General features: G+C 38.1%; 1 protein-coding gene across 1 annotated transcript in view; it reads left to right on the top strand.

The window, feature by feature from the left end:
• The first annotated feature begins 5364 nt into the window (after positions 1–5364).
• Positions 5365–27786, top strand: part of SH3YL1 (SH3 and SYLF domain containing 1) — a 44343-nt gene continuing 21921 nt past the window's right edge. The window contains exons 1-10 of the mRNA XM_009887925.1: positions 5365–5370; positions 7480–7528; positions 8317–8427; positions 9429–9542; positions 10049–10113; positions 13300–13412; positions 15616–15744; positions 16997–17141; positions 17839–17899; positions 18630–18686. Of these exons, the coding sequence (XP_009886227.1) occupies positions 5365–5370; positions 7480–7528; positions 8317–8427; positions 9429–9542; positions 10049–10113; positions 13300–13412; positions 15616–15744; positions 16997–17141; positions 17839–17899; positions 18630–18686 (850 nt within the window). The remainder of the gene's footprint in view (positions 5371–7479; positions 7529–8316; positions 8428–9428; positions 9543–10048; positions 10114–13299; positions 13413–15615; positions 15745–16996; positions 17142–17838; positions 17900–18629; positions 18687–27786) is intronic.

The following is a 27786-nucleotide window of genomic DNA, read 5'->3' as shown; positions in this document are numbered from 1 at the left end:
AAGTGGTTCTTTTTTGAATAAAGATTTGTGATTCTGTAGGTTTTGGTTTGTCTTCATACTTAGCAAAATCCAAATGTAGGTGACAGAGTTTGTCGTTGGTATTGTCTGACTTCTTGGCTGTCTTGGAATAAGCATACAAATGCAATGCAAGATTCCATTCAGGTTTTCAGAAGTACTAATCTTTAAGATGGCGTTTGTCATTTTTTCCCCCCTCAAATTACTGTGATTTAAATATATAAATATATGTTTGTAATTCTGGAAATGTAAGCTTCATAAATTCAAAAATGATTTCTTATTATAGCCCTCTCCCCAATTCAATAAAAAAAGTCTTCAAAATACTGTAAATATCTGAGCTTTATGTAGTGGTAGAAATGTCTGTGAGATTCTGCTCCTTGAGAAATAATTGTTGTGCTATTCTCATTTTAGAGAAGGTGCTGTCTTCTGTTATGCAACATTCCTTTTTCATATTTGAGTTCTTGAAGGCTGAATTTAGTTGTGACTTTAGTATGCTCATGAGGTTTTTTCTGTGTACAGGCTGTTGTCAACAGCTAACTTTAGCAGGTTATTGCAGGTGAAACAAGATAAAACAGGCTGGTTTTAACATGGATAAGAGTGTGGGGGGGTTAATTTTCAGCTTTACTTCTAAGTATTGTTTCACTTCCTTCCAATACAGTGTTTGGGAAGAAAAATCTGATTGTTCTTCTGTTTCCATCTGTCTTAGTTAAACCTTAAAATGCTTCCAGCTCCTTGTTTTTGGCAAGTTCTGTGGACCTTTCTGCTCTGTTCTCCCTCCACCACCACTACCAGCACCAGCTTAATGCAGTACCATCCAGTAAACTTCTTGTTACCCAGGGTGGGGATGGAGGACCAAGTAGTTAAATTAATTCACAGTACAAAAACCTTAAAGGTTGTGAAAGCACACATTAGAGTCTTACAGTGCAACTCAGCTCCCAGTCTGCAGGGCCATGTAGTTCCTCCTGTAGTACTTGTACCCTGCCATAATGCTTACTGTCAGACATAGCACTAACTACTCACACCAAGCTTGTGGAGGAACAGGACTGCATGAAAGTTAGTAAAATTTCAGGAATCCAAGTGATGAGGAGCATGGTAGAAATACATGAGATTAGTGTAAGTCTTCACTGTACAGAGAGACCCTGTTTTCTCCTTTTTGACTTTGCTTCCATTGCCTCACACTGATGTATTTTCTGTTGTCTTCTTTCTCTTTGCTGTTTTCAAGGTGCCTATGGCAGTTGTACAACATAGACAATTGGCACTAACCTGTGTCAATAATTGCTACTTTCTTGTTCCCTACCACTGCTTTCCTAGACTCCTTTTTGCCATACTATTAGTGCACATTCTGAGGCTTTCATGATCAAAGTGTGTGTTTTTAGGCATTTCTCTTTCATGCTCCTTGGAGTCTTAGGAAAACAATATCTGCTTGTTGCTGTTGGCTCCAAAACCAGGAGTAAGGAACTCGGGCTCTGACAACAGAAGTCTGCTGGGTTTCAACTAAAAGGCGTGGTTATTGCCTTTGTGTTATTCCATCCTTTTCCTCCAGGTTCCTTTTTAACTTCTGCCACTATTTCCTTGGACTCCACAGATCTCTTCTTGGTATGTCATTCACCTTGCTGCTTTGCTGTCTACCATTGGCTTCAAGTGTTGGAAGCAGTAAATGGAGGGAGACTGATGGAGACATGTTTAACATAGTCTGCTGCTTGTTATTAGCTGCTCTATATTGCTTCACTTTTTCTTGTGGTTAGGCAAAATGCTTATGATGCACGTCTTACACACTGTTCTAGGAACAGGAGAGGTGCCTGAGGACTGGAGGAAAGCTAATGTCGCTCCAATCTTCAAAAAGGGCAAGGAGGACCCAGGAAACTACAGGCCAGTCAGCCTCACCTTCATCCCTGGAAAGATGATGGAACAGCTCATTCTGGAGGTCATCTCTAAGCATGTGGAAGAAGAGAAGGTTATTGGGAGTGGTCAACATGGGTTCACCAAGGGGAAATCATGCTTGACCAGTCTGAGAGCCTTCTATGATGGAATGAGTAGCTGAGTGGATGTTGTCTACCTTGACTTTAGCAAGGTTTTTGACACTGTCTCCTGTAACACGCTCATAGGGAAGCTTAGGCAATGTGAGTTAGATGAGCGGACAGTGAGGTGGATTGAGAACTGGCTGAATGGCAGAGCTCAGAGGATTACGATCAGTGGTGCGGAGGCCTGTAACTGGCAGTGTTCCCTGGGGTCAGTACTGGGTCCGATCTTGTTCAACATATTCATCAACGACCTGGATGAGGGGACAGAGTGTACCCTCAGCAAGTTTGCTGATGGTACAAAACTGGGAGGAGTGACTAACACACCAGAAGCTGCCATTCAGCGAGGCCTGGACAGGCTGGAGAGTTTGGCAGAGAGGAACCTAATGAAGTTCAACAAAGGCAAGTGAAGGGTCCTGCACCAAGGGAGGAATAATCCCACGCACCAGTACAGGTTAGGGGTTGACCTACTGGAAAGCAGTTCTGCAGAGAGGGACCTGGGAGTCCTGGTGGACAACAGGATGACCATGAGCCAGCAATGTGCCCTGGTGGCCGAGAAGGCCAATGGTATCCTGGCGTGCATTCAAAAGAGCCTGGCCAGCAGGTTGAGGGAGGTTATCCTTCCCCTCTACTCTGCCCTGGTGAGGCCACATCTGCAGTACTGCGTCCAGTTTTGGGCTTCCCGGTTCAAGAAAGAAGGGGAACTACTGGAGAGAGTCCAGCAGAGGACTGCGAAGATGATCAAGGGACTGGAGCATCTCTCTTAGGAGGAAAGACTGAGAGACCTGTCTCTACTTAGCCTGGAGAAGAGAAGACTGAGAGGGGATCTCATCAATGCTTATAAATATCTAAGGGGTGGGTGTCAAGAGGATAGGGCCAGACTCTTTTCAGTGGTGCACAGCGACAGGACAAGGGGCAACAGGCACAAACTGGAACATAGGGAGTTCCATCTCAACATGAGAAAAAACTTGTTTACTTGGAGGGTGACAGAGCACTGGAACAGGCTGCCCAGAGAGGTTGTGGAGTCTCCTTCTCTGGAGATATTCAAACCCCACCTGGATGCATTCCTGTGCAACCTGCTGTAGGTGACCCTGCTTTGGCAGGGGGGTTGGACTAGATGATCTCCAGAGGTCCCTTCCAACCTCTGCTATTCTGTGATTCTGTGAATTCCAAGTATCAGATGAATCCCAAGGAGATGGCTACCACAGTGTTACACATTTGTGAAACCAAAATTACATTTATCTCTTTAATTGTAGTTTTGAATTGAAATCTCTTGTTCAGGCTCTTTTCCAAGACTGCACGGTCTTGTTTTTCAGGTTTCTCCTTCCCATTAGATGTTATTCTTTAACATTTCTTGACTATGCTAGTTCTCATGTTTATGAATGTTCTTAATCACAACTTTGAATGTTCTGTGTTCATACAAGTTTTTTAGCATTGTTGTTGCTATAACCATGGGTATTTGCAAATCGGCTATGCTTTAATGTATTCTTGTGCTGTTTCTGAACTTTTTAGTGAAGTGAAAGTGAAGACAATTACTGACTGAGGCTTGTAGGAGGTATTTGCCATTGCTTTCTCTTCTTTTTGTAACCAAAAAAACCCCCAAACCCACCTTCCACCAAATACTTCAAAGCTCGTACATGGACAACGTATGTATGAAATCTGTGTGTAAGGCTTTGTCTCCACTTTATCATCAATCTCCTTTGAAACTATACTTTTGATGTTCAAGTTCCTGTAATGCCACCATGTTTTATTTTGTCTGTTCATATTCAGCACAATTTTGATTATATCAGAATTAGTTATAGCTTTTAAGTAAAAAGGCTTTATTTATTCTTTATTACACCTTGCTCAGATAATTTCACCAAATGTTCAGCCAACACATTATTACTGTTAGTCAGAATGTAAATTAGAGGCTGACGCACTTGCCTCATCAGCTTACAAATTAAGCAGTTAATCAATTTTGGTGTGATATTCCCCCATGGGGTTTGTGTTGCTGACTCACATATGCTCAATATCTTTTCCTTTCAACAACAAGCAGGAGTGCAAATGAAGCTTGCTCCCAGCTGAGCATTCGCTGGTCATGGCATTCCAAATCCATCAGTCAGTATATCCTCCTGATAGATATTATTGTCTTATTGCTCCTGGTTACCTCTTTCCTGAGCGTTACTTGAATAGAAAACAGACTATTATACATGCATAGTTAAAAGCTAATAGTGAAGACAGTGCTACAGGATTATTCCTTGTATTCTTGAAGGGGTAAACCAAACATGGAACTTCAGCTTATTTCTAAATATTTTATACAGTATTTTTATTGAAAAGCAGATATTTCTGTAACATCTGATCAATAGACTTGCAATATTAAATCAGTTTTTAAGAAAAGAATTCTACCGTTCAAATCCTAAGGTAAGCTGGAGGGGGAGGAGCACAATTTGATAGGTGAGCAGGCATTTAAACCATTTCTGATGTCACAGAAATCCCACTTACGGTTTTGTCTGTTTATACAGTGATTAAAATAAATAGAACCAAGATTTTGTCGCTAACCTTCACTATAATCTTTAGTCATTTTACTTCTATTGTATTTTGGGACAGACACCACCATTTCATAGTGCAAAATTCCATGTACCTTTTTTTTTTTAAAGTAAATAATTAGTTTTTGAATTGTCTTTAACACATTTGTGTGATTTTTCCACTTACTATTTTTTTTACTGAAAAAGCATAAAGCTCTTTGCCTTTGGACAAAGTTTTATGAAACTGATTGATCTAAAATTTAATGGTAAGAGTGAGGCTTCACCCATGCTATGTAGCTAACCATTAAACTTTGCCTTTTTAGTGTTGATTGTTGTCTGTGTCCTTATTTAATCTTGAATTCTGTCAAAAAAATCTTGAGTGTGGCATGGCCTAAGAGGGAGAATCAAACCTCCCCCTTTGCCTCTCCCTTTGCTGGGAGTCCTGCATGGTCAGGCACATAACTGTCCATTTTACCACAGTTAAAATGAAGCATATCTTCCACTTTAATCTTATTGAACCATAGGAATAACTAAGTACCATGAAATGTGTATCGTGGGTACACTGGGTAGGTGACCCTCCCCAAAATCAAAACCCCTAGACTTATAAAATATCTGAAGTGAAAACCTACATACAAAAGCATTCCCCTCATTACACAAGTGGATATACAGTGTGTGTTACAATATTAATTACAAATTATAAGTTATAGTATGCCAAAAGTGTATTATTTATGCCGTCATGGGAAGGACGGTGTTGCAATATGGTTTATGTGACTGCCTCAATGTATCTCCGTGCAGAAGCAAAAATTTTCCTATTTTTATCTTACGACATGCTGGTAATGTTTTCCCTTTCACCTTGAAAATGCAACGTCAAGTACAAACAACAGAAGTAATGGAGACGTTTGCTCCAGCCCAGTTTGTTAATCTACCAAAAGCAATTGCCTATTCGTGTTTTGTTTGGGCTACACTGACCTTTCTTCTTGCTGTGTCTGTGCAGCCAGGTGAACCACCGAAGAAACGCACCTTCAAAACTGCAGGCTGGCTGTGCTGGTTTAGGCTGGGATACAGTTAATTTTTTTCAAAATGTAGCCCCCTACTAGCTACTATGGGTTTGTGCTGGAAACAGTGTTGATAACACAGGGGTGTTTTAGTTATTGCTGAGCAGGGCTTGCGCAACATCAAGGCCTTTTCTGCTTCTCACCCCACCCCACCAGTGAGTAGGCTCGGGGTGCACAGGGAGTTGGGAGGGGACGCAGCCGGGACAGCTGACCCCAGCTGACCAAAAGGATATTCCATGCCATAGGATGTCATGCTCAGCAGTAAACCAGGGGGTGGGTTGGCCAGGGGGCTGCTGCCTGGGCACTGGCCGGGCATCGGTGAATTGGTGGTGAGCAGTTGTTTCCATTCGCATCACTTGTTTTTCTTAGTTTTTATTATCTCTGTTTTTCCTTTTCATTACAATTTGTTATTATTATTATTTCATCTCATTTATTAGACTGTTTTTAGCTCAACCCATGAGTTTTCTGACTTTTACCCTTCCACTTCTCTTCCCTCCATCCTGCTTGGGGGGGGGAGGGCAGGGGGGGGAGCAGTGAGGAAGCAGCTGTGTGGTGCTTAGTTGCCGGCTGGGGTTAAACCGCGACACGGGCTTACAGTTTTAGTGCCATAACAGTCAGATAGCTGCTAGCTATCTGACATAACAGTCATAACAGTCAGATAGCTGCTAGTAGATGCTGATAGCATTTTCTGAAGGTCCTGAGCTCTTAAGAGTTTAGAGCTTTACCTTCCCCTGTCCGTTCACACACTGGCAACTTGGCCATCATCTTAACTTTCTGAAAACAGAAGGGATGATTAGGATAGAATTAGTGTGTCTTCCCTCTGTTACCACAGTGTACTTTAGAGTCTGTTGCATTTTATGCATCTATTTCCTTCTGTTCCCAGACAGGCTGATATTTCTGCACAACTTTGTGATACCTGCTGTCACTTCAAACTTCCAATGTTATACCTGCTGCATTTTCACCGAAAAGCGATGTTGCTACAAGCTTTCACAGGGAAGCTAGCTCAGAGACTCAGCTGTCAAAACCTCTCTTGTTCTGGGAATCTTCCTTCTTGCTTGGAGAACATACTAGAGGAATATACTCCACTTTGAAAAGTAGAGGTGTAATCCTATTCTAGTCAATGGAGCCTGGACAGAAACTTGGCTGACTTGCTGCTAGGCATTTCACTTTGAGCTCCGTTGCTCTCTAAGCTTCATCGATTTAATCTCAAAATGTATTTAGTCCTCACCTTCACGGTTTTGGGTGGGAATGTTGCCCGGAGTGAAGAGGTGAATGAGTGTTCAGGGAACAACAATTAAAAAATGAGGCCACTTTTGACTGAAGGTTGTTTCTCTATGCATGGTCTTTTCTATGCTTTTGTGAATTTAAGAACAGTGGAATTTAATGGAAATACTGTCACTAGTTCTTTTCAGAGACAAGAGATGAGGTTAGATGCATCTTTGGTCTGACAAGATATTAGGTGTTACTGGGACAATTTGTTGCTGTTAAACTTGGAAATGGTTGTTGTTGGTATGTCCAGACAGGAAAACAAGAATAATTTGAGTGATAACTTTGAGGCATTTCAGTAAATGTAAGAATCAAGACTAACTCATATCTTTTTATTTATACTAAGGCCTCTTTTTGGAAATCTACTGGTGAGATGTTACTATTCATCCACAAAATGGTATTTATACTGTTGCAGAATATTAATATCTTCCAATGCTTGATTCTGTTCAGTCATTGATTAATGACAGCAGATCTGGCAGATCTAAATGGAATCAACACTCTTCTTTAGAATTTATGATCTCATGGATTTGGGGGGTAGATTTTAAGATTTTTTTGTTTGCTACTGTAATCTACAGCTTTATAAAGCAATCAATCTATCCCTTATCCCTGCTTTTTCCTCAGTTGAAATCTACAGAGGTGCTTATGTTGGATCACATTGGAGAGCATATTGGTAAGCCCTTCAATGGGAAGCATATTTCTAAAGGAAATTTCTTGGTCTGAAACAGAATTTTGTTCACTTTCAGAACATGATGCAAGTTTAAGAGAAATCTGAAGAGATGTTAATCTTTTAGTGTTCATTGGTCAACAGTCGCCACTTTAAAGGACAGCAGAGTTGGTGGTACAGAGAAGAGCAATTAGAGTGGTCAGCGTGATGGAGCAACTACCTTGAGGAGAGACTAAGAAGGCTGAGGCTCCTGAAGGAGGGGAGAAGGCTACGGGGCTGTGGCCATTTATAAAAGCATGAAGATAGTGGATAAGTTGTTCACCAGAATTCATGAGACTTGAACTAGCAGGCATTCACTGTAACTAGTAGATTAAATTTAAAATAGGTCAAGTATTTCTGAGTTGCTGCTGCAGGAGTTCAGGAGGCAAAGATTATCAGCAGGTTTGACTAATTCATATGCAACATGCCCGTAACTGGTGACAGGAACAACTGAGGATGTGTCTCCAACATCCTTGCTGTTGCCAGTGTGGATTCTGAGGAAGGACGAGGGGAACAGATTGTGGAAAAGAACTGGGCTTGTGTGCTTTTCCTAGGTGGCGTCTTCTGTTACAACCACCAGAGAAAAAGTGTGGGTCTGATGCAGATCATGTCTTGTATCTGTTTCCCCGTTTGTTTGGTTTACTTTTTATTTGTAAAGAATCACTTTTCCCATACAAATCACACTGTTTTATTTTTCTATGGGCTATCCTAAACTGACCTTAGGTGTAATTTCTTACTTCTTTTATATTTTACAGTGAATAACCCTATACCTTCCAACCTGAAGTCAGAAGCTAAAAAGGCAGCTAAAATATTACGAGAATTTACAGAAATAACTTCCAGAAATGGACCTGATAAAATCATACCTCGTGAGTAAAGACAATGTTTTGATTCAGCTAAAAACTCCAGCACTCCCCTGTGTTGCAGTCATGCTCTCTTTACCAATTCCCTCTGTTTTCACTGACCATAATTTAGAGAGGAGTGAAGGTCTGGGGTGCCATAACTTTTGTGATAACCTTTTGGAAGTGAAGGGCTTAAGTTTGCTGTATTCTAGGCAGACATGTCTTACTGGGAGAGATCTTTTGCACGTTTACAACCATAGGAAGGCTTCCCTCTGGGGTGGGTGGGCTGTGTAATGCTCACCCTGTGAATGTCTGTTCTTAAGGGAGAACCTGGAACAGTAGCTCTAGTTCTTGAATATCTGTGTTTATTGGAATCAGCTAGATGAAAAGAAGTTGAAGGGAAGAGATCAGGGTGCATTTCTTCTTTGATACTGATTAAGAACTCTTATTTGCTGCTGTCCTCTTTATTTTTGCAATTGTTATTCTGTGTTTCTTCTAGTGTTTTCCTTCATCTGGTGTTGCCGGTTGTGGCTTTGAATTTATAACTATTATGTTCCAGAAGGTCTGTAATAAGACTTGCAGGATGATGACACTTTATTTACCACAAACACTGCTTAATGATATAAGCTGATTAGGCTGCAGTGTCGCTGTGATTTAAATTCAGACTCCTCCAAAAGTCTGTAGAGATGTGGATGTCAACTATTCACTGTCTCTTTATCTTGCTAAGGGTACTCACACACAATGATTGTGGCAATAAGCAAATTAATTCTGTATGAGCTAACAGGGGTAGATGAAGCAGTTGTGGCAGTGTGGAGATTGGGGGAGGCTAATGTGACCTGTGACTACCTTTGTGGTTGACTGGATTGGAGGTCTCGTTATCAGTCCAGCTTTTTTTTTGCAGTTTTCTTTAAGCATTTGCTTCAGTTATTTGACTCTCATGTTCAAAATTGTTAAACGTAGAGTTTTATTTTCCCCTTCTCTTAGATCTTCTCTTACAAGACCTTGAATAAATGGTTTTGCTGTTTCAGCTCATGTAATAGCTAAAGCCAAAGGCCTTGCAGTTCTGTCTGTTATCAAAGCTGGATTTTTGGTGACTGCTCGAGGCGGAAGTGGAATTGTATTAGCTCGTCTTCCTAATGGAAGTAAGTGGATATTTTCCTTTTGTGCTTCATGGGAGAATTAAAAGAAAAAAACATTTTTTTCTCTTCATTATTTCTTTTCATAGCATAAAACACAAGATGTGTGAGGATTCAAGCCAGTAGGTGACAATGTTTGGTTTGAAAGCTGTTTTCAAAATTTTGTACCTACTTTTGACCAGATGTAAAGGCTTTCATTATCTTTGTAAAGAAGGATGAAATTTAAAAGCATATAGTTTAAAACTCCTTAGAAGAATGAATTATATCCAATTATGGACAACTGTATAATAAATAATTTGTAACAAAGATTTATTTAGATCACGAGGGTTTGTATTTCTTAAATTCCTTCCCTTGGGATAGACCAGTATAGTTATGTGATTCCATTGTAGTGGTTTTGAACATAGTATTAAATAGAGAATTTTTGTTCTTGTTTTTTAACTCTAATAATAAAATGAGTATTTCCTGTACCATGTGGTAAAAATTCTGTAAATTTGTCTTGTTTTGCATGACAGCCTGGTCTGCTCCTTCTGCAATAGGAATTGCTGGCCTTGGTGGTGGATTTGAAATTGGAATTGAGGTATAATTTTGCATTTGAAATACTTGTTGGTAACTTTTTTTGCAAGAAATTAAAATGCATTGACAAGGAACTGAATGTTAGTGAAAGAGTAGAACCTATTTTTCTGTGTAAAAAAAGCTATTATAAAATTCGGTTATGCAAGACAAAGTAGGGTGTTTGATCTTATCAGTCTAATTGCTTGGAGAGATTTAAATGAAAAGTGACATAACAGCTCTTTCCTCGATTTTTTACTTCTATCAGACTGAATTTTTCCCTTCTGGAAAGCTTCCTGTCAGTGTTCATATATAAGGCAATTTGAGTTAATTAAAAGTATCCTATACTTTATACTGTATCAAATGCTTCGTTAAAAAGCACAAGGACTCCATCTGGCAAGAAGCAGTGAAAGGGATTGAAGGTGGAGTAAAATGGATTCTAGCTAATGTTACTGTTCATGCATTTCCCACTCAGACTTGTGATTACCAACTTCACTCTTCAGTTTGGGAGCACCAAAACTGATGGTGCCTCTTCTGAAGGAATGCTACTGAAAACAAGGCAGTTTCCAGCCAGCAGAAATGATTAAGTAAGGGACTCTCAACATCTTTAGAGAAATCCTGTTGATCTGAGCTCTGACAGTGCTCTGTCTTTGCTTCCCGTCTTTTCTTCTTCATAGCCTTCACCCTTGTTTGTTTCTGTCTTTCCTCCTCTTTTCCACCCTAGCCTCCAGTCCCGTCCTTCTCTTTTCTTTCTGTTTAGCTTATGTTCTGCTGATTCCCAAAGAAAATCAAAGTAACGGTATGCTGCCAACAAGATCTCTTGCTATGGGTGTTCTATTCTTCCAAAGAATCCACGCATAGCTGATCTGGGTGGTCCATGCCAGCCCCCAGTGTGTCTCCTACAACTAACCAGCTATCCCTGTCCTGACAGCCAGTCAGTCAGCACTCACGTAATGAGTAATGGATCAATATTTTATTGTATCCTCATTGTTTAGTATGTGATCTCAGGCATTATTACTCTGTGCTTTTTAAAGGATGCTGTGAATACAAAATCATCAGTTTTTGTAAGGGGTTTTCTTTGGTTTTCATGACTACAGGTTCTAAATGCATTGTAAAACATTGAGTTTGGTTCCCAGGGTCTGGGGTTTGGTTTGGGTTGTTTGGGGTTTTTTGCTTTTATGACAATGAAACAAACTTTTCACATGCTCTAATTAATCTATGAAACTTTTCCTCTAATCGTCTCCATCTGATATTTTAGATAATGTAACCATTTACTATTGATACTCAAATAATTTCAATAAGAAGCTACTTCTGAGAAGGTGTTTTTTCTGAGCAATGTTGTGCCCTTCATTTGGAACTTTAGTCGGCTTACAAAATACTGTTTCCTTACTGGCATTATTATAACACAATCTTATTTATTTCTTCTAGAGAAGGGAGATTATTCAGAAATACTGAAGTGGCTTAGGACCCCAGAGTCCAATTTCAGCATTCTTAGTCATATATAAACTTAAACCTTGTAAAAAATGGTTGGATTAAACTCTCCTACAGGAGTAAATAGTTAGCATAGTTGTAGTGATACTTATGTGGTTTTTAACAAGAAGGAAGTCACAGACTTCAGAAGTCATAGTATTTGCATGTTTTTCCAAGTGAAGTAACTTGGTACCTCAAATTAAAGACCAGTTTTAAAATTCATCTAAATACTTTCCTTGAAGGTTTTCTCACTATGGATTCATTTAGCTTTAGCTGTGTATCCATCTTCTTAATGGGTAAGAAGACGTAGCAGCATCCTGAATGACATTCTGTCTTCATCCCTGGATGATTCAGAAACTACTTGTTTCAGCCATCTTTTGTTTGGGATGGGGTGGAGGTTACCAGGGGGCTCAACAAAGGCCTCTTATGCTATGACTAATACTTCTGGGCCAGCCTTGTTTTGCAAATAATCTGGTATTTCCTCTTGTATTCCCTGCTGTCACTGCTTGGAATTTGGGGTAAGTTGCAAGTTTTTTCTGAACCTGGCTTTCAGTCAAGTCCATCGGATGAAAGATCAGGCACAGTAGTCCTTGGGTAGTCAAGACATCTGTTGAAAAGATAATCCGTCACAGTAAGCTACGAAAGTGTAATCTACTCTGTTGAGGCTGGTACTGATGCAGTATTTCTTTTTAATACATGTAATGTGTTTAGTTAGCTTTCAGATAAGGCAGAGTGATCTTTATAGGATCATGCTTGTGTTTGAAAGACTTTTTTTCTTTTTTAATATGCTTCCTAGTTTGGGAAAAGAGTTGTAGGAGGCTTATTGACATTTTTTAAATCAAAGAGAGTTGCAGTTTTAAAATGCTGGTGGTAATAGGCATTAATTTAAATAGCAGCAGCAGTTCTTTGATACGTGCACTTTGTGTCACAATCCAGGCAAATAAAGTCTTTTAAAAATAGCGATTTTTTTTTTTTTTTCAATTTTTCATTTGGATCTTTCAAAAATACTTTGTTAGCTCTTCAGTTATTTGGTTTAATAGCTTCTTGAAGAAACTGGCTACATCTCATATATTCAAGTCATAAAAAACCAATATTCATTCATATATATACACACTTATATAAGTATTAAACCCATAATTTTCTGTCAAGAAAGTAAAAGTTTTGTCAATAACGGGAAAACCTGTATCATTTTTGCTGTTTATTCTTTGGACAGTAATTTTTGTTTACTAAGTTCTTTCTTGCTGTTATTAATTCAATTATGGAAGGATCAAAATTATTTTCTTAATCAGATGTCTCTTCATATTTCAAAATGCCTTCATAATTGCTTGCAAAAGCCATAGAAAATAAAAATTTGTTAATTAGGAATTTTTGAATAAAAATAGGGTTTCTGTTCCAGCTGTTATTTATCACATACTGACCATATCAGCACTTGGGAAATAATCAGTCAAATTTGATTTAAAAAGTAGGTGAAAGGATTTTTAGTTTCAAAATACCTTGCAGAAAAAGAATCAACTTTGTTATGAAAATTATTTCAAAAGAATCCTTTACAAGATAGGTAATTCTCTGAGAGAATGAAAAATTCTCACTAGAATTAAAACCTTGATAAATCGGAGATAGTTTTCATTTGTGGAAGGGAATATCTTTGATACTCCCACCTGTTTTCCTGCAAAACAGGAGATACTTCTCCCACGTTGTTCTAACTTTCTTCTTAAAAAGCATAGTACTTTTATTTGATATTTTATAGGTTTCAGATTTAGTGATAATATTGAATCATGAAAGAGCAGTAGAAGCTTTTGCCAAAGGAGGGAATCTTACACTTGGAGGAAATCTTACTGTGGCAATTGGACCTCTGGGGAGGTGAGTAACATACTTTCCTAATATGGGGTAGATTTAAATATGGGGTAGAATTAAATATTGAAGATAGCTTTAAAAACTATATATAAACATTGATGTGGCTTTTTATCTGATATGTTACAAAACAACCTGGGCAACCTGTATGTTGACTGGACCGTATTGTTCTTGTGGTGTTACACCTTTTCAGTCACCTGGTGCTTTTTTCTTTTCTTCTTTTTTTTTTCTTTCTTGATGAAGGCATTTATTGTTAGAAGGAAAGTGTTCTGAGATTTATTCTCTTTTTTCAGGAGACTGCTTAGCTAGGCTCCTGTGCTAAGAGCACAGGTGCCTGGCTGAACTATTAGTTTCATTAACCTGTGGGTCTGTGCTTTCTGTCACCACAGATCTGCCTGACAGTAAATAAAAAATACACCAAATAATTACCCTTAAACATTAAGCCGTTAAACCAGTTTACTTTGAAGGATGAGATGACATAGTCACACAATAATTTAACTTGGAAGGGACCTTATGAGATCTCTACTCCAACCTCCTGCTCAAAGCAAAGTCTGTTATGACTTCAGATCAAGTTGCTCAGGCCTTTATTCCAGTTGGGTCTTGACAAAAATCCAAAGGTGGAGACTGCTTAGGCTCTCTGGGCAACCTTCTCTACTGGTCAGCTGTCCTCATGGTGAAGAGTTTTGCCGTATATCCAGTCAAAACATTTCTGGTTTCAATTTACATCGATAGCCTTTTATTCTTCTGCCACACACTGCTATAAAGAGCCTGGCTTCATAGTCTTGATTACCTCTTCATATATGCTTGAAGGCTGCTGTTAGGTTCCCCCTAAAGTTAGGTTCCCCCTAAGGTTAGGTTCAGTATGCTGTCCTGCAACATCTCTGTGTCCAAGCTGGGACATTGTGGCCTAGGTGTCAGGGTGGGGCAGGCTAGCAATAGGTGAAAAAATGGATCATCAGGCTTGAAGAATAGTGGTAAATGATTCATGTTGTACTCAAAAAGCAGATTTCTGTGGAATTCCTCATGAGACTATTCTGGGACCTCTCCTGCTTGGTATTTTTATCAGTGACCTGGAGGAGCAGAGGCAAAACATCCTCTTCGAGTTTGTGGATGACACCAAATCAGGGGGTGCAGCCAGTACACTTCAGGGTAGGGCCCCATTCAGAGCGATGGACCTAGAGAGTGTAGAGGAAAGATCCAATAGGAAACATCCTAAAATTAAACAAGGGAAAATGCTAAATTCTGCACCCTTAATGCCTACAATATTGTGTCCAGTTTGGACCCTGCAGTACAAAGAAGGTGTTTATAAACTTGAGTGCATGCAGTGAATGGCTACCAAGGTGGCCAGGGACTTGGAGCCCATGAAGAATGAGGCTGGAGGAGCTCAGTTTATTTAACCTGGAATAGAAAAGACTTTGAGGTCTTCTAAGAGGCTGCATTCCCAATAGGTACCACCAAGAACACAGACACAAATTCTTCACTGAGGTGCATGGCAAGAGAGTGAGAGATGGTAGTCATAAATTGAAACGAAGGAGATTCTGACTGGATATGAGAAAAAAAAATTTCAACATGAGTATAATTGAGCACTGACTCAAGTTGATCAGAGTGTCTGTGGAATCTATGTCCTTGAAAGTCTCAGAAACTGGCTAGGCAAAGCCCAGAGTAACCTGATCTCAATTTGATGTTGTATCCATTTTGAGCAGGAGGTTGGACTGGCTGACTGCCTGAGGTATCTTCAAACCTAAAATATTATATGATCCTGTGTAAGACAAAAATTGTAATCTTCCAATTCTATTGAGGTCTGATAAGGCTTTACTTGAATTTTTTTTTTTTGGTATATTGAATAGAGTTCCAAGTCACCATAAACATAATCAGACAATTTTAAAACATGATTCAGAATGGGTTAATAATTTTCAGACTTTTGAATGCAAGAGGAGGTCTAACATGGAGCATTCACACGAGGCAACATTGTTCTGTGCTTCAGAGGAAACCTTATCAAACAATTCAGTTACTCTGTACTTGGTCCTGTCTGAAATAAGAACTGAAAATGGATTTCAAGTCTGACCCACTTGAATATATTCAATAGAGCTTGTAAGAACAGAAGGAAGTGAAACTCTTGCTGACTTTTGGTAGGATTAAAATTAAAAGATAATTGTTGTTCATGTTGCAAAGCCATACTGAAGAATGCCAACCAAAATTTTTTTCCTTCTAGAAACTTAGAAGGGGATGTTGCCCTGAGAAGCTCTGCTGCTGTCTATACATACTGCAAATCTCGAGGACTGTTTGCAGGTGTATCTCTGGAAGGAACCTGTTTAATTGAAAGGAAAGAAACAAATCGCAAGTATGTTCTCTTCAAATCTAGAAGATTCAGTGAAGGCTTAGTGACAAAATGAAATAGAACACATTCAATTTGGAAAAAGAGTTTGTTGTGAGAACATACTGTGCTGAGTTTAGAGTTTCTTGAGGGGCAAGGGTTTCTTCAATTTAGACATCTTGCAATGGGTATTGAGATGATGCTGAATATTTAGCGATTTTATATCTGTGGCAGGTTGACCTTGGCTAGCCACCAGATGCCAGCCAAGCTGCTCTGTCACTCCTCCTCCTCCTCAGCAGGGTGGGAGGAGAAAAAATATGACAACAAGCTTGTGGGCTAAGGTAGAGGCAGGGAGATCACTTACCAATTACTGTTTTGGGCAAAAAAACCCTTGAATTTGGGATATTAATTTAATTTATTGCTAGTTAATAAGAGAGTAGGATAATGAGAAATAAAAACATGGGGAAAAAAAACCACCTTGGAGCCAGCTGGAACTGCCGCTGTCCGACATGGGGACAGCTTCTGGCATCTTCTCACAGAAGCCACCCCTGCAGCCCCACCCCTTACCAGAACCTTGCCATCTAAACCCAGCACAATATTGTAGAAGATAGCTATTGAGGTATTTACTGCATAATGAGAAATATTCTTTTAGGCCACTTGAAACAAACAAACAAACAAATCTGGTTTAGAGCATCACTGATTTTGAGAAAATACCCAGCTTATGGAATGCTGCTTCCTTTGTGCAGCCTATTGTTTTAAAGCCAAGGAAACTCTGAGTGTCTTGCACTTGTATGTTCTGTGTTTATGAAAACTTTGATTCTGCTAATATCAGCAAAGACTAATACTGATTCTGATCACAGCATGTCAGTAACTTTTAGCTATCTCCATTCATAAAACTGAGGTTCCAGTGAATTAAGGAATTTCACTGCGTCATTCAGGAATCTATTACAATGTTTTGCACAAGTGGTGTGTGTTTCTTCAGTTGGCTGTGTGATTGGCTTTCAAACGGTCTAACTGATGCATACCACATGACCAGGAACAGAATATTGCTGGTGAAGATCATTTTGAAATAAGGTGGTAGGCAGGCATGCAGGTTTGCTACAATTACTTACCATTCTAAATTTACAGCGTTGGACTAGTTCTGTCATTGCTCAATAGATGATCAGTAGGAGAAATGCAGGGCCAGGGAGGAGGAGGGGAATGTTTGCATAAGATGAGTTTGTCTAGATATTGAAATGTAACGACGATCAAATACCTGGCATCTTTTCTTTTGTATCAGGTTTTATGGGCAGGATATTCGTGCTAGTGCCATCTTGCTTGGTGATGTCCCTTTTCCTGCTCAAGCAGATGATCTTTATGAAACTCTAGCATCCTTCACTGAAGTATATGAAAATGAAGAGCAAAAGAATAATCCAGGAAAAGCTGTAAGGGAACAAAGAAGGGTTTGTGCGCCTCTTTTTCACATAGGCTCTTTCTGTTCCTGAACTGTTCCTAGTCAGTGGTAATGTTGATGTTCATGTGGCATCCATAACTTCTCTATTAGATGCTTAAAGGCGTAACACTTTGCAGATACCGCATGTGAGTAATACGTTTGTTCAAGTATTGCCCTGGTAGGCTCTTCTGGATAAGAATGTTGCTGGGTTTGCTTTGCATCCTCTATAATAACAAAGTATATCCTTGTTTTTATAATAGTTTGTTTTCAAATTTGAGGTGATGATTAGAAAAGTTTTTTCAACTATTTCTGATCAAGCTGATCTGCAAATAATGAGCATACCAGGTTTGATGTGAATACTCTTCATTTTTCTACTTTTTCTGTCTTCCATTCAAACAATCACATTTACAATATGATACTAAGACTGTAGAAGGTGTTTTCTTGTAGATGTTGAGTTATTGATAAACAATCATTTACTTACATCTTTGTTAAACCCATGGTGAATTACTTTAGCGTCATGTGTATGTCACTAGTTCTTTAGCATGCTTATCAAGTTCATACCACTTCAGTGGAGAAAAAGTGGATTCATTTTTTTTTTTTTTCAGTGTAACTTGACATACCTCTAGCTCTGAAGTTACAATCTACTTCCAGGTGTGATGCAACTTTTAATAAAAATTTGTACATTTTAGGTAAATGACCCACCATCAAGACCAGAGCCACCTAAACCCACTGTTAGACCAACACCACCAGGTTAAAAATGTTTTGATAACAATTATTCTCTATATAAAATTAGAGCATTAAAGCTAATGAATGTTATGCAATTATTATAGTAGTTGCTGTCTCTATAAAAATATTTTGTTAATACTCTTCCTTGGGCAAACACTGAAAGCATGTTGGGATGGTGCTATGAGTGATAAAGGGTAAAGGTTTTGTTTGTTTGTTTTATATTAGCAAACCTTTTCTCTTTGACAAATTTGCTATAGAAGTAGTGTTTGTATAGTTACAGAAGCATGTAATAGTTCAAAGGGAGCATTCATGTTTATTGGATATGTAGAAGCTCCATGGTACAATGAAACTTCTTAGTAAAAAGAACAGTCCTACTAGAAAAAGTTAGTCCTCCTTCTAGAAACTTCTGGTTTCTGGAAAACTTAGTTTCTCTTTCAGGTTGTCATACTGAGTTTCTTTTTCAGGTTGTCATTGTCTTTTAATAGGTAGAGGTCTTACAGTAGAGCAGAGGAGGCAGAGTTTTGGCTCTGTGACAGTTTATCTACCAATGGAAAGTGAGGCTGTCCTGTTGTTAACTTGATTTATTTCTCTGGACAAGGATATAAGGCGAAGTCCTTGTTTCTTTCTTCTGTACTGCTCCTTAGATAACTGAAATAATTTTATAACTATTGAACATGTATGAGAAAAGCAGTATATGAAATATATGATGTATTAACATATATTGTTATAACTTGCTACTTATTTTCTCTTTCAGCTAAAAAGAATACAAACAAACTTTATCCTGAACTCCCAAATTATTATGGCTCTGTGGGTAAGTACTAACCTTACACATACTTTATTACCGCAGTGTGAAATCTGTCCTAAAAGTACTTTGGAAGACATCTAACAATATCTGGCCATACGTATTTTTCTTTATTGTCCATGTGTTAAAATAAGACTCAGGTCCTGTATGCTCTCCTGAAAATATTTCATAAATGTGAATCTTATTCCCTGGCTTTAGATTCCAACAGCGGTGTTCTTTTTCTGAACAGCAAAAGTTCTTTTCTTTATTCAATGAGCTTGAAAAATGCACTGAAAGTAGTAAAACTGTTTTACCTTACCACCTAATTGAAGTGAAAAAGAAAGCTGATACAACAAGCTTGTGTCCAAGTCCTTATGCAAGGTACAGTAACTCCTGTTTTAATTAAATAGTGCTTCCACAGGTCATATCTGATTATGCTGGCATAAACACAGATTTCAATTGCAGTTACACTCCTTGCGGTTTTTGTATTGAGTTAACTCCGCATTAAACTGCAAAGATACTACTTATTCGTTGTTCTATTCTGATTCTCTTAAGTTTAAAGCAGTTTCATCTCTAATGGGAGAATCTTACTCTGTAGTATTTGCAATGTAACTCTTGGACTGTGGGGCACATCATCTGGAAACTTGTGATCTGTTAGGAAAAAATTTATTACAAAAGTAGTTATATACATTTGGCTGTTCTCTCCCACCAGAAGTAAAAGACTGTTAGCTGTTTCAAAGTCAGTGAAATAAATTATTTCTCTCATGAAATATATTGTCCATTTGATAAATAAATGTTTTAGTGGTCTCTTCTAGATCAAAAAGAGACACAGGCTTTCTATATTACATATATATGTTTATATATATGTGAATATGTACACAGATTTTCACATTTTGCATGCGTCACTTGGAAAAAAATGAAACAAAAGATCTCTTTTTTGCTTTCGAAAATGGAGCTAGAATCAAGCTCGATAATAGATCTCAGTAAAAAGTCTATTTAAGGAAGAGTGCTGTGGTTTAACACAGTATCTAAATGCTGTTGTCTGACGGCCAAAATCATGATTGTATTTTTCATTTGTTGGTTCGTATAATTAGAGTTTTTCACCAAAAATTAAGATAAATTATACATGCCATTGTCTTTATGTTCTCCTTCATATCTTCTTTCCGTACATGCTGTTGATGTGTTTGTCTGTTGAGGGGACCAACATAGGGGGATCTTAAGCTGAGCTGTTGATGTGACTTCTGCAGATCAGAGACTTCCTGAGAATCAAAAATTTCTCTTCTACTTTAGGACTTTTACCAGGAAAAGAATGATGACTCTAGTGATCTGTACTCAGTAGCTGTCATCCAAAAAGAAAGAAAAAATGGTCTTCTGGCCATTAAAGATAAATTTTCCCAATCTTAAAAAAAACACCTGACCAACAGAGATAAGGTTTCTGAAGCAGTAGGAAAAGCTTGCACACACATGTGCTGTATTAAAGGGAGTGTTCTTCCATTCTGGTGCAAGTGGCAAGGTGAAAATCTTCCACAACTGTTTGTTGATGGCTTTCGAGATTCTTAGAAATCAAAATGTAGACTCAATCAGTCTACTACTGAGGACTCCTCTAACAATTTCTAGAAACATGCGAGCTTATCTTTGAGGTGTGCAAGAGGCAGTAGGATCTTGTGTAAATGACGCTTCCTGCAAGAAATGTCTCATGGTAAATTTTTGTTCACTTTACAAGCTTGGCATGGCATATTTTGCTTTCTATTGAAGATTGTATTTCCATAGGTAACAGTTCCAATGCTGTCTGAATCCACAGAACTAATATATTTTTATAAAAGCTAAAGAATTGTTATTATCACAGGGAAAAATCAAGGTTGAAATCAGTTCCCCTGAGTGTCTCAATACTGTAGCCTACATGCATGTTGATGGGAGGCTGGAAAAGAGTTGCAGTCCCTTTCATATCAGTAACAAGGGGTGCATTAATGCTGGGTGATGGAATAGAAGGAGCCTCAAGGCCATACTGCCTGTCAATGATCTTTTTCTGGCTGTTTATAGTCCAGATGATTTCGACAGAGCTGCCTAGCGCCTACAGCTCATCCTAGCCGGTCTTTATTGCAGGATTAGTTGTTGCAACAGAAGTTCTACAGTGATCTGAAAAAAAAGTTCAACATTTTTTTGCATCTTTCTAGTTTTTAAAAAAAAAAGTTTTTAGATAAATAATCACAGAATCACTGAAAGGTCAGGGTTGAAAGGGACAAGAGTGAATGAAACTACTCTTTAGGAAGCTGTGTTTTAGGTATAATGGCTGGCGCAGGGGTAGGTTTTGATGTTGAAGAGCAAGCTGGTCTGGGCTGCCAGTAGTAAGGACTTGCTTTTGGGTGGGGAGGGGGGAGGTTGGCATTGTGTTATGAGGCTTTGGTTTTGCAACAGTTACAAATGTAGTAGAAATGTTGAAACATGAATTCTTCTCATTAGATGGAAGAAGAGCTAGTCTTGTGGAGGAAACATTTTTAATTAATTTGTGTGGACCTGAATTATCTAGATAGGTCATGTAATATAACCTATTTCAAATACGAGAAGAATGTTAAATGAAAAACATGTTTTTCTAAACTGATAACGTGATACTTGAACTCAGATGCGAGTAGATTGTTTTCATGTAACTGAATAATAGTTAAGGTAATGCATTTAGTTATAAAATGAGGTTCAGTAATGCTTTAAAATGTTTCCAGAAACTTGGAAATGAGATAAATTTTATTTTAAAAAATAATAATTTGAAGACACCTTTTACATTTCTGGAAAAAAAAAAAAGCCCTAATAGCTGCTACAGTTGTTGTGATTTAATGAAGTATGAAGTTTCTACTGTACTAGAGATTTTTCTGGAGACTGTTCAGATAAAGAAATTAGATTTGCTTGTGAGTATGAAAGTTCATGCCTCCTCCCTTACTAGAATTAGGGATTTGCAGCTTCATTTTTCTACTTATCCCCTATATGTTGTACAATTTAATAAAAGGGCTGACTGGTCCTTCCAAGCTTTATTACCACGATCTAGCTTTACTTTATCTGGATAGGTTTCTGCAGAGTTCTGTACCACATCTCTAATATAAATGACCCGTGGTTCTTTAGTGGACTACTTGGTCATTGTAGACTCAGGAGAAGTTTATTTTATTAGGACAATTTTTTTAGATACATTAAGTTGATATTGTCACACTAGAATATCTAATCCGAGATACTAGTTTTTCATTATTAGTGGATATTAGTGGGAGGTGTCCCTGCCTATGGCAGGGGGGTTGGAACTAGATGATCTTCAGGGTCCCTTCCAACCTAAACCATTCTATGATTCTATGACTAGTGCTACAATTTCTAATTACTTCTGCTTGGGGTTCTGCCATGGAGCAGCAAGTAATCAAAACTGTAGATACATGGTTACTTGACTTACCTGTCTGTCCTCCTAACAGTTTGCTGAATACCGTACAATTCTGGAAACATTGCAGTGATGTTGTTTCCCAAATGAACTGGTAGCAGCAGGAGTAGCAATCTGCTATTAAAAACAGGAGCTGGGTTAAAGTGAATGTTGACAAGCATTAACAGGCATTTTTTTCAGAATCAGAAGTCAGATTTTTTTTTGCTTTTTTGTCAGTTTAGCTAATCAGAAAAGGACTGGTTCACATGTTTGGAAAAGAATCACTTAAAATTGTGAAGATTCCTGATTCAGGAAACAGACTTGAGGATGTTTGGAAAAGAATCACTTAAAATTGCGAAGATGCTGAAACATTCAGGAAACAGACTTGAGACAGGAATAGGAATGAAAATGCAACAAACCTTTTCCTTCCAAACCCTGTTCTTTTGCTATTCATTCACAATTATCAAAAATCTTCATGGGCTTGAGTTCTGTGGCCTCAAAAATGCATATTTGCTTAGTGGTTCATTCTGCCTCTGCTCAGAGGCAGAATGTCTGTTCCCTTTCAGGAATGTTTATGAACAAGAGGGTGGGTCTATGGCTACAGTACTGTAAGACAAAATGCTCATCGTAAATACAAAAGCAGTTCTCTTTGTAACAGTACAAGTATTTTGTCATAATTAGGAGAAAGTAATGATGCTATTTGCATCTTTTAAGCAGTCATATGGTTTGCTTAAGAAACTCACAAGAACTCACGTCTGTAAAGCCTAAGTGTTCAAGGTGGGTTTTTTTTCCAGATTTCTCTCAGAAACACTGGCTTTCTTACCTTCCACAAGTACTTGAACTAAATATTTTTAAATTTAATTTTATCTTGGGGAAAATGTGTGCTGTCTTCTTTTGATTTTTGAACTGAATAAATTATCTATCTGCAGACATTGAATTCTTAAGACTATTGTGCATAAAATCATCACACACAAACTTGATTACAGTAAAACTTTAAAAAAACCCCAAACAAACGTGAATTGCAAGTAGTTTCTTCTGCAGAAACTTTTCACTTTGAAAATAATACAAAAATATTAACAGATTGTTACTGCTCCACTAGGCATATATTTGTGTTCTTACATACTGAAAGAAGTGCTATACCAAATGTACTGATGAAGACACAGAAGCAGATGAGAAATTTGTCACCGTTTTTAAGCAGCTAAAAAAACCTCTTTCCTTCAATGATGGTTTGAGTGATTTGTCAACCTCATTATAAAAAATTCATGCCTTCCCATATGAATTTGTCTGCAGCTTTTAGACAATGATGTTTGTTGTGGCTTTCTTCACTATATTAAAGAGCCCGTCCCTACCCAGAGGGTTTTTTCTGTTCCCCTCTCATTCCCTGTGAGACACTTTTGCTGTAATCAAATAACCTTTTGATCTTCCTTGATCTTTCTTTTGATTGCTAAACAGATTGATGAGCTCTTTGTCATAAGTCATTTTCTCTTTCCTCTCAAATTTTAAATAGTGCTACAAATAGCAAATCCTGAGATGTGAGCTCACTGAGATCAATAAGATTTGAGCTCCAAAAAGGCATAATGAATGTGGACTAAATTCCAGTCCTTACAGGGTTTATCATTGATTTATTTTAACCTTCTTACATATTGCTACTCTATTTTAAAACAGTTGAGACAATATCAACTTTTTGATTAGGTGGTATCATGGGGTTGTGGTAAACTCGGCTTGTGCAAACTAAATCCCTCTCAGAGATGCTGCTTTTCATGGTTACAGTTCTTCAGGAATCAGGTCTGGCCCAATTCTTCGTAATTTCAGAGATGATCTCAATTTTTCTTTCAGTAATCTCTGAATGCCAGGTGGTTCAGTAGATCTATGAAAATCTGTCTGCTGTGAGAATTCCAAGACAGATTTTCATGCCTCCTGAAACGTATTTTGTCAAGGAAACTTAAGAGTCTGTATGTGAATTTCTTTTTGTTAGAACATTATGGGGTTTTTTTGTGGCCAGTTGAAACCAGAAATATTAACTAAGCCAACACAATTACATGGACTAAGAATTCATAGACTGCTTCTGATGTAAAAAGCTTAAAAAAAAAAATATCTGTTTTGCAGCTATCTGAGGGCAATAGCATAATTTTTACTTGTGACTTCACCTCCTGTTTCACTTATTTTACTTGCATGCCTGTTCTGCAGTTCAGTTTCCATCTGACTTATGATCTTGTTATTTTTAGAGCTGCTACCCTATAGGATAATATTGATCAAACTCAGGGAAAAGACAAAATATAACCTGGAACATGGACACCATTCTAACTGTCTCTGCATTAATTAGTACTTCTAATTACATGTACTACTGAACTTGTGTAGTGGAACAATGGAATTTTTAGTTAGAGCTGCTGAAAGGAAGCATTGCTCTATGTGCTTGCAACTTTAAAATAGGCTTGCTTTGCTAAATGTGTATTGAGGGAATCGTTTTATTTTTCTGATATGCTTCTCTTAACTTAGTTTTAACAAAACTAGTATTATTTTGGAACAACTCAAATTTAACTGGAAGTCTAACATACAGCTATTTATAACAGCTATGCAGTTCCACATTTAGAAATACCCATTGACAAAAAAATTCTGACAACTACACTGTAAGAGAGATGTAAGTGCGCCTGAATCTCCTCTTGATGAGTGACTTTTGACTTGGGCATGTTTATTGTAATTAATAGTAACCACAATAGTAAAGTATAAGTATTTAATCAGTTTTGAGCCAATAAAATTCAGATATCTCTGTGGTGTCACGCTAACTTTTTCCCAGTGTAACACTGGAATTTTTGCTTTTCCTTTGCTGTCAGAAAGCATATTCTTAAAGTCTGTCTTTCTAGAATATTGTCAGTATTGCAGTTTTTGCTTCTTTCTGTCTGTTCTGGATCAAGATGATTTAAAATGGTGTCGTCGTTCTGAAGATTCATTTGCCAACCTGAATTGTAGTGAAAATGAATGAAAAGCTTTTAACTTTTAGTTAAGTAAGGTTCTAAAATGTTTTTTGTACCGTGCTATCTGCATAGACCTGGAAGGGAGAAGGAATCAAAAACTTGGGTTTCTTTTAAGGATGGAGGAAGACTCCATGGTGCATAATGAGGGGAAAAATACATTTTGCTTTTGAACTGGAAATGAAATAATCCATGGAAACATGATTTATTTCTGTTGCTGAGACTGGCTGGTGTTTTAGAAATGTTGGCCCTGAGTCATTTACATAGGCATTAGACTGTACACTTTTAAAAGTCTATTCATTAATGAGGATATGAGAACTCAGAGATAAACTGAATAATCCACCTCATGGAGTCCTGATAACGGAAGATGTTTTTTCAATTGCATTTCCTATATTTTCCTGTGATATTTCTGTGCTGTTACTTGCTCCTTGAAGATAAGGACGTTAACTGGTTGATGGAAATGTTCTCCCATTGTGTTGTCTTCATGGGGAAGTGGAGTAGATGTTTTTGATGGTGAATGAAAGATACTGATTTCAATAATTAACTGAAAATTGGATAAAATAATTAAAATAACAAACTCAGACAAAATCAGATGTGTGCATATTCCTTTAGGTGCTGTGGATGAATGTTGTATATGAACTGAAAAAAAAGCCACTTTTCATTCTTCAGTTCATGAATTACTCCTTTTCCAAGAAAGGCAGAGATTTGCTGTAGGATCAAGTAGAACTATTTCACATTGTAAGCAAGAACCCTCATCAAGCTGTGCAGTAATCTGTTCCTTCTAGACTATAATTTGAAGAGGAACTGTAGCAGATTATAAACTGTAAAATCAGTAAGACAGCTCAATGTGACTAACAGATATTTGTTTTAGAAAATTTTTACAAAGTGAGATATATGATGTATCTGTCATAATCCTTCATGACATTGTCTACTTAATTTAGTAAACATGAAGAAAACCCCCTGGAAAGTAACTAAAGTACCTTTTTTGTTTGTTTGTTTTTAAGAGTTTTAGCTAAGCTTGGTCTATTTTTGTGTTTTTCGAGGCAAAGCTTGTGACATGTTTATATTTAGTTACCGGAAAAATAAAACATCCATCTGGTGGTCCCCCACAGTATTAATTTTCTTTCTATTATGAGGTCTTTCTTAATACTAACCAAACCCAGGAAATCCCAGGAAATTATTTTTGAGACTATTTTTATCCCTGATTCACTTTTACTAGGATCGTACTATTACTATCGTGAATGTAATAAGTCAGATAATCAAGCTGCTTATGGCTTATGTTGTGGCAAGCTGAGGGGAAAATTATGTAGCATCCAAGACTTCACTGGTCATACTGAAACAAATAACTTACTGCATATAATCAGCTAACTCAGAATACAACAAGGCAAAGAGAGAACGAGGTCAGACACGCTAGGATGAAATTGGGGTCTTTCTGATGTTTACATGCATTGGCAGAGAGCTGTTATGCTAAATATGAACCAGATATACTGGCATGGGGAACAATATTTTTTCTTAGCATTTTCTAATGACTTGGAATAAAAATTAGGGAATTGGAGCTAAATGGTAGGAAAATCTCAGTGCAATCTATGCTTATTTTTTAAGTGTAAAGCACCATTAAGGTGATAAATCTGATTCACAGCAGTTAAAAGGTGGAATTGTTCACGTGAACATACAAATGTTAAATGGTATAGGTTAAAGGTCTTTGGTCTGCGGCCCTTGCAGCTTTATCTTTTAGCATATTCGTGAAATACATGCTTAAAAAGTTGTTTCAAAGCTGTGTACTATATTAGATAGTATTTTCTTTCTCTATTGTTCAAATAGTAGGACAAAGGCAAGTTTAAATTGCTTTCCTGTCTATTTATCTAGAAAAGCCTTTGGGTGTATGGGAGCTTCTGCTTCATTAATACTAGTAGAAGCCAAACAGGACTTTTAAGTACATCAAGGAAGTGATAGATATACAGCATTTCTATCCAAACTGTGGCAAAATGCCCTGTGCTTGATTGACTTGAGATGAAAGCTAATAGAGATCTAAGGTAGCCTGGGCTGTAGTGACCATGAAATGGTTGAGTTTGAGATCCTCGCAGCAGCAAGGAAAGTGCGCAGCAAACTGACGACCCTGGACTTTGGGAGAGCTGACTTTGGCCTCTTGAAGAATCTGCTCGGTATAATGCCATGGGATGAAGCGCTGGAGGGAAGAAGGGCCCAAGAAAGTTGGTTAATATTCAAGCATCACGTCCTCCAAGCTCAGGAGCGATGCATCCGTACAAAAAGGAAGGCAGGCAGAAAATCCAGGAGGCCTGCATGGATGAACGAGGAGCTCCTGGACATGATCAAGAGCAAAAAGGAGGCCTATAGAGAGTGGAAACAGGGGTGGGTAGCCTGGGAGGAGTACAGAGGTATCGTTCGAGCAGCCAGGGATCAGGTTAGACAAGCTAAAGCCCAGATAGAACTAAATCTGGCCGGGGACATTAAGACAAACAAAAAATCCTTCTTTAAGTATGTCAGCGAGAAAAGACAAACTAGGGAAGATGTGGGCCCTCTCTGGAAGGTAACGCAAGAGCCAGTTACCCTGGACAGAGACAGACCTGAGGTACTCAATGACTTTTTTTGCCTCAGTCTTCACTGGCAAGGACTGCAGCCGCACTGCCCATGATGAAGAATGGAAAGGCGAGGATTGGGAAAATGAAGAACTGCCCACTGTAGGTGAAGATCAAGTGCAAGACCACCTGAGGAACCTAAAGGTGTACAAGTCCATGGGACCTGATGAGATACATCT

Source organism: Charadrius vociferus, unplaced genomic scaffold (genome assembly GCF_000708025.1).
Source record: "Charadrius vociferus isolate BGI_N301 unplaced genomic scaffold, ASM70802v2 scaffold156, whole genome shotgun sequence".
NCBI lineage: Eukaryota > Metazoa > Chordata > Aves > Charadriiformes > Charadriidae > Charadrius > Charadrius vociferus.
This window is presented reverse-complemented; position numbering and strand designations above follow the sequence as displayed.